At 35.8% G+C, this 11,657-nt stretch overlaps 1 protein-coding gene across 1 annotated transcript in view; it reads left to right on the top strand.

The window, feature by feature from the left end:
• The window catches only part of LOC149571999 (ABC transporter B family member 20-like), a 141,672-nt gene extending 131,218 nt beyond the window's left edge, over positions 1–10,454 (top strand). The window contains exon 12 of the mRNA XM_089813370.1: positions 8,051–10,454. Coding sequence (XP_089669496.1) covers positions 8,051–9,280 — 1,230 coding nt within the window. The 3' untranslated portion in view covers positions 9,281–10,454. The remainder of the gene's footprint in view (positions 1–8,050) is intronic.
• Positions 10,455–11,657: the final 1,203 nt, after the last annotated feature.

Below are 11,657 nucleotides of genomic sequence, written 5' to 3' on the forward strand. Positions count from 1 at the left end.
CAATTGCCTTTGATTGATGTCTATCATAGTCTGAACATATGCTAGCATCTTGTCTGATGATAGCCATGGGAAGATATCTCCTGACCCAATGTATTTTTTGTTGTTGTTGTTTACTGGAGAATTTGTATATTGCTTATGTGCATAGATGAAAATTTTCCTATTTCTGCTAATTTCCCCATATGATTATGTTGTTTTACTCTCAATCTATGGTGCTATGATCTGTATATACTATATGCAAATATAGTTTCTATTAGTTTATGTAAAAACATATTATTGTTTCTTATGTTATAATTTGCATCTGTAAACATATTGCTCTGGAGAATAGTAGGCTTTATTATAGTTGTCTCACGAGGAAACAATTTCCAGTTGTTGGTCATTGTTTTGTGCATTCTTTTTTTCTCACTTGGTATAACTGTATGAATTTCAGCCTATTTTGTATCACACTCTGCATCTTTGTTATTCCTGTTCTGTATGGACTTTTACCATATTGTGAAAGTCTATGTGATTTCCTTCACAAGTCCAAGCAAACATAAATGCTGATTTTGTGATGGTGATCGAGCTTTGGCATTGTAAGAGTAAAAAAGCCATTGAGTTCTGGGTTTCCTTTCTTACCAGGGTTTTCCCTGCTAATAAACAAATATTGATCAGTCTTTGGAGAAGGCTACGAGAAATGCTGTGCAATTTGAGGGAGAGGAACACAGATTGTCCGTTAAAATGTTTAATCTCTTTTCCTTGATCTTTGTGCAACAATGTAAGTCTATTCTTGTTCAATAGAGATAGACTAGTTATTCTGTTAAAATTATGGTAGACTAAGTTTAATGCCCTGCAAAAAGAAAAAAAAAGGACATCACTTGTTTGTAGTTTAACATCCCAATCAACCACCTAAATGGGGATGGATGTATCAGACATCTGAGATTATTTAGAACTTTGGTACCAATTTTACACAACCCCAGTTTAGGTGTCATTGTACTTTAATGTTATATCAGGAAAAAAATGGTCTTCCAAATGAAATGATTTTGTTTTTGTCAAAATTGGTAATATAACACACCTAAAATAATTGTATGTTTTTTTGAATGAAAGCTTGAAAAGTATTTTAATAACTATGATCTAGATATAGGATACATGACTAGGATTAACTTAATAAAAGGCACACTTAAATTCCCAAAGGCTTTGTATGAATGGAAGAATACTGCAGCAGAGGATACGTGTAACACTCATCTGATAATTCCAAGGTATTCAGCATAGTTGGCATAATCGCCGAATAATCGGCGAGTTTCTACTAATTGCCGAGTTTTTGGGACTGGCATTTTTTTTCCAAATTTAATCGCAAGAAAAAATCGCCGAGTTTTTGTGAAAAATCGCCGACTAATCGCCGAGTTTTTGCAAAAAATCGGCGAGTTTTTCAGAAAAATTCTTTTTTTAATTATTATTATTTTTTAAAATTAAAAAAAAAAAAAATAAATTTTTTTGTTAAAAACAAAAGGCAAAAAGCCTATATATATTATGTAAGATAGAGAGTTACAATATGCTAGTAGAGCTAGAAAGAGGAAAATGTGATTGTAATGATGTTTTTACTTGTAGTTTGATAGAAATTATTTACTATTATGCTTCCTGCCATTAGCATTCAGCATGAGAATGTGATTTTGTACCCACTATGCATTTATATATATCTAAACTCCTGCTTCTTTCTTTTGTGTTCTCTATAATGAACTCATTAGATGCATCTTCTCATTGAAATTTGCAAAAAAATGTATTTTGAATTAAATTTTAGCGGTTTTTTTAGGTTCCCGAGTTTTCCCGAGTTTTTTTTTAAATGGCCGAGTTTTTCCCGATTAAACTTTTGGGGGGCTCGGCGAGTTTTTGGATTTGGCGAGTTTTCCAACTATGGTATTCAGCACCTCCCAACCGTAAGCATTCTACTCTTTGAATGCCTCCACTATGTTGGGGTAGAAAATTTGATAATAGAACTGCAGCTTCTAGTGTATATTCTTACCAAACAACACGTGTGATAACTTCCGTAATGGTTGACATCAACCATTACAAGTCACAATGTATAATTCAAGAGCATTTACTAGAGAACTCTTCAATGGAACAGATTGAGGTTTCCTTTTTGGATCTATTAGGTCAAGGTAAGAATTACAGAAATATGCTTTTAAATATTGCTGCAGAAATTGGGCTCTTACATGCATATCATATCTTATCATCACTGTAAGTGACATGTTCTCAATAGAAGCAGTAAAGTTTTAAGGGGCATTTGGAGTCGAAAGGTTAATTGGGGAAGTTTATTGAAAATGAATGCCATGTTCAAAATTTGATTTCACACACATCATAAGGAAATTCAGAATGCCATGAGTATGGACGCAGTTACTCTATATACTGGTTCTTTTGTAGTCCAAAGGCAATTCAACCCTTACACTTAATTTATCAGCCTCTTGACCTCATTTGCACCATATCTTGGGTTTTAAATTCTAAATTCATTAAGGGCCTTTTTGGTTGCAGGCATAGGAATTAAAAATTAGAATTAAAAATGGGATTAGGAATGGGAATGGAGAATAAGAATGGAAAATGAAAATCCCAAATTCATTTGGTTCACCTGGAATTTGATTGGGAATATGTTATCTCTTGTTTGGTTGTACAAATTACAATTGGAATAAGATTAAGTTTATGTTACCGAGTTCCTCAAATAGGATCAAGTTCGAGCATCATATCTGTAGAATCTGTTGATCACACTTGCACATTTGGTGTGAAGACATTACCTCGATCCCATTTTTATCGAGAGCATCATATCTGTAGAATCTGTTGATCACACTTGCACATTTGGTGTGAAGACATTACCCCGATCCCATTTTTATCGAGCACCACCAAGCACAATGAACTAAGCCATGAATCTGACTACTGATGTGGTATCCAATTTCAAATTAGAGACACTAAAGATATTGAACTCATTCTTTCTATAGCACCATGCTATTGCTTAGGAACTTTGTTTGCTTCTACGAAATAATGATCAATCCTGCTGCCAGTGCAAACAATGACGATGCATCCAATTGCTAAAAGATCGTTATTTTGGTGGCCTCAAAATTGATGCTGTGATGCAGGATGATCATTGATGTAATACCAGTAAAGACTATCAAATCCAAATGCCGTGGAAGGCTGAGGCATGCAGAGTGTGTGGTAGAGTTCCCCAATGCATTATGATCTCTTGGACTACACAGGTTGTAGGATAAGCATGAAATAGGTATCTCATTAATTTTGCAAGTTTTATATCAAATGCATATTGGTTGAAGGCGCCATCCCATAATGCCATTTCACTTTCTTCCTTTAGAAACCTAGCTATTTCAATGTCTATCCATTTATCTCAGACGAGGTACTCTTTGTACTCTAGAAATGCTATTGAAAGCATGAGTTTAATGCCTTCAATCTCATTTCTCACCAATCACATTTGGCAGTGAACCCTCAAGCAAGCATTCACACCGAGCCGACAACCAAACGCACAGGATCGAGTTCTTTTTGGAGCCCTCGATTGTGATCGACCTAACTGGCCCATTTGCGATCTTACTCACACAACACGTAGAATCCGATTGCCCAAGATCTACAACCCCCAAGCTCCATGACTTGATCTCTTAGTCGGAACATCACTACATCCAACTTGTGCAAGCTTCCTTTGTTATCAAACTCGACCCTTCAATGTTTACAGAAGAAATGATGTCGTTGTCAAATGAGCGAGTATGTGCACATAAGAACGGACACCAAAAAAAATATAATTTGAGAAAGTATTATTGAGAATAGGAATAGCCCATTCCAATAACAACTATTTTTTGGAATGGACATATGCTCATTTTAGTGGTAAAATGGGAGTATCTATTCCCTATTCTGATTTGGTGCACCAAATAGAGAATATAAAACATATTCCTAATTTCCTATTCCTATTCCAGCAACCAAATGGGCCCTAAGATAGTGCAGGGCAACCATGTCATGCCCCTATTCAAAACCCTAATTGAGATAACCCTATCCTTTTCATAACACTGATTTAGCATTCGTGATCTAAAATGATGTTCTTTCAAAGGAAAACCACCTATTTATAAGACTTTATGGTTTTCTATCTTCAAGTAAAACCTAGACAATAAGATGGAATGTTGTTCTCCAGTCACCAATCAGCAGATGATATTGAACAAGGTTGCTCATTGGGAGCAATTGGTTACACCCATATCACATATGATATTAAGCGTACATCATGAACAATTTAATTAGCAATTTCATACCATCACTGATCCTCATTGATATTCTCAAGAGAATCATAACATGGAGTAGTTAAACATGTCTTGGCATTGCTTCACTAATGATCTGCAAATGTGATATTGGTTATTCATTGAGTTGAGAAATGCTTGACGGATTCTGCTTATGAGAGATATAGTGATAATTATTGTCCTATGTTGATACATATCCAAGAAAATATAGTGGGCACTTCAGCAATCAGCAGTAACCTGTCAAAAGGTGGCAATTATGATATATTATAAGAGACAAATACATATCTATTCAGAATGAGGTAATGAGATACCAGGTTGAGACTAGGGGATATTTTGTTCCCCAAAATCTGAATAGTTAACATAAGGGAAAGCAATGATGGAATTTGGAAATTATTTAGAATAAATAGTGTTTCATAATTATGGTCAACAATGAACCCATGACTATATTCCAGCAATACCTTATTCAGAACAAATCAGCGATTACATACCGATGGTAAAATATAAATATATTGGAGAAACCTTACACCACTGCACTTAAGAGTATTAATAAAGTCAAACAAAAGGAAACATTATAAATTACGTGGATGGTGTGGAACACAGGCTAGTAAGACAGATAACATTGTGCTTGGAAGAATTATTGATAGCTGCTAGTTAAGATTTAATACAAAGTCTTTAATCACAAAGAGAAAATTTGCATATTGAATCAATGTAATTATGTTATAAAGAAATTGAAATTAATTATGAGGAAAAGGGACATGCCTTTATCATTCCTCCCTTTCTTCTTTGAGCAAGATATATATTTGAATGAACAAACATATTTCAGTGAAGCAAAGAATAAGGAAAAGACATTTTGATAGAAAGGTGGGTCAATATCCCCATTTTTGTCAATATCAAAGTTTTAGGGATTAGCCTATTATTGTGATCCTCGTAGGCTAATTATTGTGGATAGAGGGTCTTTTGAGGTAGTGGTTTGGCTTGGGAGGGTCTTATCTTCTCCACAATTCAGTAAGCTATAGGTTGGTCTTCATTTGGCTTATATTGGACTTCGTTTGGGCTTAGTTTTGTGTACTTACTATTTGTGGTAAGTAGGTGTTGATCGAGATGGACCCTTCCTATTTTTGGAAAGTGCATTTGGTCACATGGAGAAATAATAGGTATGACTCTTATTTCATACGACATATTTAAATGATGAGTATTTTGGGAGTTATTATATTTTTAGTGGCCAAATTATTATTAAATAATTAAATGACTTATTATAAAGTTATAATTTAACTTTACAATTTCACTAAGTTGAAGGTTATCTTTGGAGAGAGCCATTTATTAATTAGTTAAGCTAAGTCAGGTGAGAGAATCTTATGGAAGCTTCTAGTTAATGTTGTGTGGTGAAGCTTTTTGAGTGAAGTTACATTTGGCATCAAAAGGGAATCTGGAGGTTATAAATACGAGCCCATTTGTTGAGGAAAGCAAACTTGGATAATTTATTTTCTTTTGTTGCCTTTGTGGCTTTTTGAGTGTGAAGTTTGTCCCCTTGCTGAAGTACAAGTGTTTATAGCTGAGAACTGCAATGTAAATTCACAGTTGAGGTATTGTGAATTAATTCTGAAATTGTGAATTCGTTCCCCCTCCTGAAGTATAGTGGATTGAATCTGAAAATTGGAGCTTCCTCATACTGTGTTCACTGTGGCTGAGGAGTATTTTGTTCATTGGAGGATCTAGAGTCTTCTCTTACTCTACTTAGTCTGAGAAGAAGGGTTTATTGTAAAGGAAATTGGTAATCCGACTCTTGTTTTTCTTCTGCAATTATCTGAGTCTGGGTGTAGTTGGGTTAGGGATTTTGTATCCCTGTTAATTATTGTTATTGAATTCTATAATGTACCATATTGGCATTGGAATTATAGCTTTGTACCCCAGTTTGTGGTCTTCTGTAGCGTGGGCAATTTCCAGCTCTGCTAGCAATTTATCACTAGAGTTTCATGTCACTAGAGTTTCATGCACAAAAAACTCTTTTCTTAGGTGCAGCAATATCTGGTTGACCTGGGCAATTCTTTATCAGAATTTGGGATGCCTTTGCTACAAAATACATATTGCTTGCAGCTTGAATCTGTACTTTGGCGGCCATTAGCAACTGATATTGGTGGCCACCTTCTAGGAGTCGAATTGTGGAGTTTGTCGTCCATACATGGGAGTTCCGACATGCTGCTGTTACAGGCATCATGGCTTCATCCTGTGATTTACGACTAGATCTTAGACATTTACAAGTCTGCCTTCAAGTGCATACTTCCTGCAAATCGATCAACTGGTCTGAACTTCCAGGTTTTTACAATTGTGATAAATTGATTGCTTGTGAAATTCTGTATGGTATTTTGAAAAATGCAATGTATGATAAGGTGGAGCTGTTCATTTAATTGCCTATCGGCTATCAACGTTCTGATATTAAAATTGGCTGTTAGTAATGTATGTAATTGAATAAGTTGGACAATAGGCATTACAAGGAGCACAAGTTTGCCTGCCAGTTGTTTGACAAAATGTCAAACTAATGATCAGTTGGTGAAATTGATGTTTGCTAACGGTATTACTGGCTAGGGATTCTTACACATCAGCACTTTCATAAATCTAGAAATGTATATGTAGTTATGTACAAATGTTCAGCAATATCTGGTATGAGCAACTCAATATGTATACACAACATCATGAGTCTATCTGTGTTTGCTTACTACTGAAACATGTACATACAGTTTAATTGCAAATGGCTGCTGCTTGTGCTCATAGATGTGCAGTGATATACTTCTGAAGCTTATATTTATAAGACAATAAATACATTGCCAATTCATTACTCATGGCTTAGTTAATATATGAGTGTACAGAATATGTGATTTGATAAGAAGCTGTGTTTTTATCTCTGACTGCAGTAATCTGTCATGATGGGAGAAATTATGATTTCCAATTGGGGTTAACAGTGATGAGGTCACCTTCTAAGCATGCCACCACCTCATGGTTGAGACAGGGAGTCCCCATGGGGCCAAAGAAGGATAAAGTGGACTGCCTTTGGGCTTAGGAATGATGACTTTCAGGGCACTCAGTTGTGAAGATTCCTCACTATCTCTAGCATGGGAAATGAATGTTCAATAACTAGAGACATGTCAGGGGTGGTGAGATGGAGAGATGGTATGCTGCTTATATGTATGGCATGGGTCACCTAAGGCCAAGAGGGGTGGTATATCTGCTCTTGGGCCTAGGGTAGGAGGTTTCTGGGGCACCTCATCAAATCAGCCGATTCAACCTCTATAGTTGGATCACCTTAATGTTAATTTTAGGAAATTAATGATTTGATCACATTTGTTGTTGAAGAAGTTTTAATATTTACTGATGAATTATGATTATAAAGAATAAATCCTAATGTGTGCATGGCTTCAAACCAGAGTCAAAGTGATCTCTAAAACTCTACTTGTTTGACAAAAAATGTGATTTAGGGAAAAATTTGAATACTCATAATTTGGGGATGTTACAAACCAATTATATACTCAACAACTACATGAATGACCATGAAGTACTCAAGTCTCAAAATAATGACAATATATAATGTTGTCTTTAAATTGGAATATTATGTAGTAATGTTTTTTTCTTGGTTTGTAACAGACAGCCAAAACATCGTAAGTTTGATCCTAAATTTCTGTAATATCTCAGATATTTGTATGTACTATATTTTCATGTTTTATAAAATGTGTTTTGTACTCAATTTTCTTAAACGTTCCTATTCTTCATATCTTCAGTAAGCTAAATTATTTTTGACCTGCAATTGTGCACAGAAAATGTGGCTTGCTGGATTTTCAGGGGGTATCCAAGAAATGCATAGGAAAGCATCTTTAGTTCTGGAGGATGCAGTTAGAAATATTTATACTGTTGTTGCATTTTGTGCTGGGAAAAAGGTGATGAAACTCTATAAAATACAGCTGGACCGTATTCTTGCACACAGCATTTATCATTCACAGCTAAAAGGAATTGCTTTTGGTGGATCACAATTCCTCCTGTTTGCCTGTAATGCTTTTCTGCTATGGTATGCATCCATGGCTATCAAGAGGGGCCAAGGTGACATGTCTAGAATCTTGAAAGAATACATGATATTTTCATTTGTATCTTTTGCACTGGTAGAACCTTTTGGATTAGCTCCATACATTTTAAAACGCCGTAAGTCACTTGTTTCAGTTTTCGGAATAATTGATCGGAAACCTAAGATTGATTCAGATGATGCATCTGGATTGAAGCTTCCTAATGTTTATGGAACAATTGAGCTGAAAAATGTTGATTTCCATTATCCAACTCGTCCAGAAGTGACAATTTTAAGTAATTTCAACCTCAAAGTGAACGGTGGTCAAACTGTTGCTGTGGTGGGGGCTTCTGGATCAGGTAAAAGCACAATAATTGCACTTCTTGAGCGCTTCTATGACCCAGTTGCTGGTCAAATTTTTCTGGATGGAAAAGATATCAGGACATTAAACTTGCGCTGGCTTCGAAGTCATATGGGTCTTGTTCAACAAGAGCCTGTTCTCTTCTCTACTTCCATACGGGAAAATATAATTTATGCTAGACACAATGCAAGTGAAGCTGAGATGAAGGAAGCTGCACGGATAGCAAATGCACATCACTTCATAAGTAGCTTGCCACATGGATATGATACTCATGTCGGTATGAGAGGCATTGATCTCACTCCTGGTCAAAAGCAAAGAATTGCTATTGCTAGAGTTGTTTTGAAGAATGCACCAATATTGCTGTTGGATGAGGCAAGCTCTAATGTAGAGTCAGAATCTAGCCGTGTGGTGCAAGAAGCTTTGGGTACGTTGATATTGGGGAACAAGACAACACTTATCATTGCACACCATTTTGCAATGATGCGGCACGTAGATACAATAGTTGTTTTAAATGATGGCCGTATTATTGAAGAGGGCACTCATGATTTTCTGATGGAAAAGAATGGTCTTTATGTGCGTCTGATGCAGCGTCATTTTGCTAAATCCCGGTGGCAACATAGATTATTTTAGTGTTTGCAAGGAGAGTGGGCACAATTACATTCCTTTTCTTCTAGACCAGAGCCACTCTATTGCAAAACTGGCTAGGATAATTTCTGGTATATATTTGTTATTAGGAACCGTGTTTCATATTCTGAAATGAGGTTAATCACTTTATCAGCTAGTTTCTCATGAAGGACAGTTCCTCCTGGTTGAGGTGATCCTATGCTGAAAGATTCAGATAAATATGGTTGATTCTTTCAGAATCTTGCAATGACAGCACTCTCTGCTCTGGTTGACAATTGTACAGTCCTTTCACTTCAGGTTGGATGAAAGGAAACTGTCCTTAACTCAGTGAATGGAAGAAAATGTTGGATTGAGATTTTGAAATATCTACAAAGATTTCATTGCTATTGATCTTTGCAAACATTGGCTCTTTTGATGCATGATGCAAGTCATGGATCAGTGTTCCCAAGAAGGGAGCAACTGAGTCATTACTTGTCCATTGTTGAGAGCCAAGGATACCTGGCATCTATCCTTTACCCCTAAATGGCAGCGTCCTCTTATGAAGTACATGGAGGATTGGATTCACTCTATGTATTTTCTTAAAAAGTCAGGATCGTCATTGTGAGTTGTGGATTTAATTGAACTCGAAGTTGGCTCAACTCATTTGGCTCATGTTGTGCCAGCTTGTCTCTGCTAGTCATATTTCGTTGGCACCTATTTGATGGAAATCTTTTATGGAGTACATGGTTGGTTGGATTTACTCCCATGAATCTTCTCAGAAAATTACCATGCTCAATGCATTTCTTGTATTTAGTTGAACCTGAAGGTGGGCCAATTCTTTTGGCCTCATTTCAGCTTGTCTTTACTGGCTGGATTTCATTGGCATGGATATCAGTAGTACAATCTTGTACCAGATACAGCATCTTCTTCATGTATCATACACTTCTCCCTGAAAGTTCATTATTTTGTAATTCTGCTTCGAGGATCAGCTTGCGATTGAGTTGAAGTCTGCTGAAAGAGGCATACATGAACTCGCTGGAAGAGGCATGCATGATTGTTGTCTGTAAAAACTGATTCAATTGCCTATATATTCCATGATTTGTTTATGCAAGTTTATGGCATATGGAATCTATTGGTTGTAGTCAGTATATGGAAGATTCTACGTTCTTTACATATTAAGGAAAATTAGCTCCATGTCAAATTGTTGATTCTATTACATCCTTTAGCTTGATACTTCAAGAGAAATTTTAGCATTTTATCCAAATTTAACATTTCTGAGTTTGATGTAGAAGCAATTAAAAAGCTTGGGTAATATAGAGAAGGTGATGCAATTGTCATCATATTAAATTAAGGTTGCTTGGCTATTTTGGTGGCAAGGTCAGTATCTTTATGGTGGTTCAGCTTTTGAATGGTCATTTATTTTTGCATGTTTCCTAGATCTGCATATTCAAATTGGCCAATTTCAGTGCCATTGCAAATTGGACAAGATGATTGTTATTATAGGAAATGGTTTTGTAAGTTTTGTTTTTAAAAGAAAATTATTGTCAAATGCAGAGCTCAAATCCTCAGAAACATTTTAGTAGGGTTAATATCATCATAATTTTAAGGTTTAGAGCTGCTGCTAATATACTATGGAATATATTATCATATCATCAGAAGTAAAACTGTGTTTATTTCAGAAGCTGCATTCTCAAACCCCTTGCCTGTAAATTATTAAAAAGGGACCTCTAAAATGTGTTTTCTTGTGTACTAGGATGAAGGCCATATTCTGTAGTAACTACTATCAAGTGTGCCTGCTGAACGTGATGTCTCTGATTTTGTTTTATATAAAAGTTCAGCACTTTTAAGGTCAGGTTTTATCATACTTCTAAACCTTTTGTGCAGAGACAAACATATTGAATATAATTTGCAATATTAATTTCTTTTAAAAGGTTTGAGAAACAAGGAGATTCATTGTGATATTGCCATCAGGATTAAACTGTGTAGTTTTTGAGTCAAACTCATTGACCCCATATATCATGAGTAGTGATTCACACCTGAATCCATCTCTCATGAGAATAAATGGAACACTTAGCACTCATTGGATCTAGGTGATGCTTATAGAGGTGAAGCACCGGGATTTTCTAGGAGGTCACCCATCCCAATACTACTCCAGCTCAATCACGCTTAACTAAGGAGTTCCTGCCATGGTTAAACCTACTCTGCTTGCAACCCCATTTGCACCAAGTGTTGTGCCTTATGAACCATTCATTAGAATGTCCTTTAAGCTCATCAATTGATAAGTAGGAGATATTTTCCACATCAAGTCAATTTCTCATATTGCTATCAGGATTTAACTGTGTTTTTTGAGTCAAACTCATTGACCCATTCATTAGAAAACCCATTAAGCTCATCAGTTGATAAG

Source organism: Cupressus sempervirens, chromosome 2 (genome assembly GCF_028749045.1).
Source record: "Cupressus sempervirens isolate cs-2001-9-10 chromosome 2, ASM2874904v1, whole genome shotgun sequence".
NCBI classification, from domain to species: Eukaryota; Viridiplantae; Streptophyta; class Pinopsida; order Cupressales; family Cupressaceae; genus Cupressus; species Cupressus sempervirens.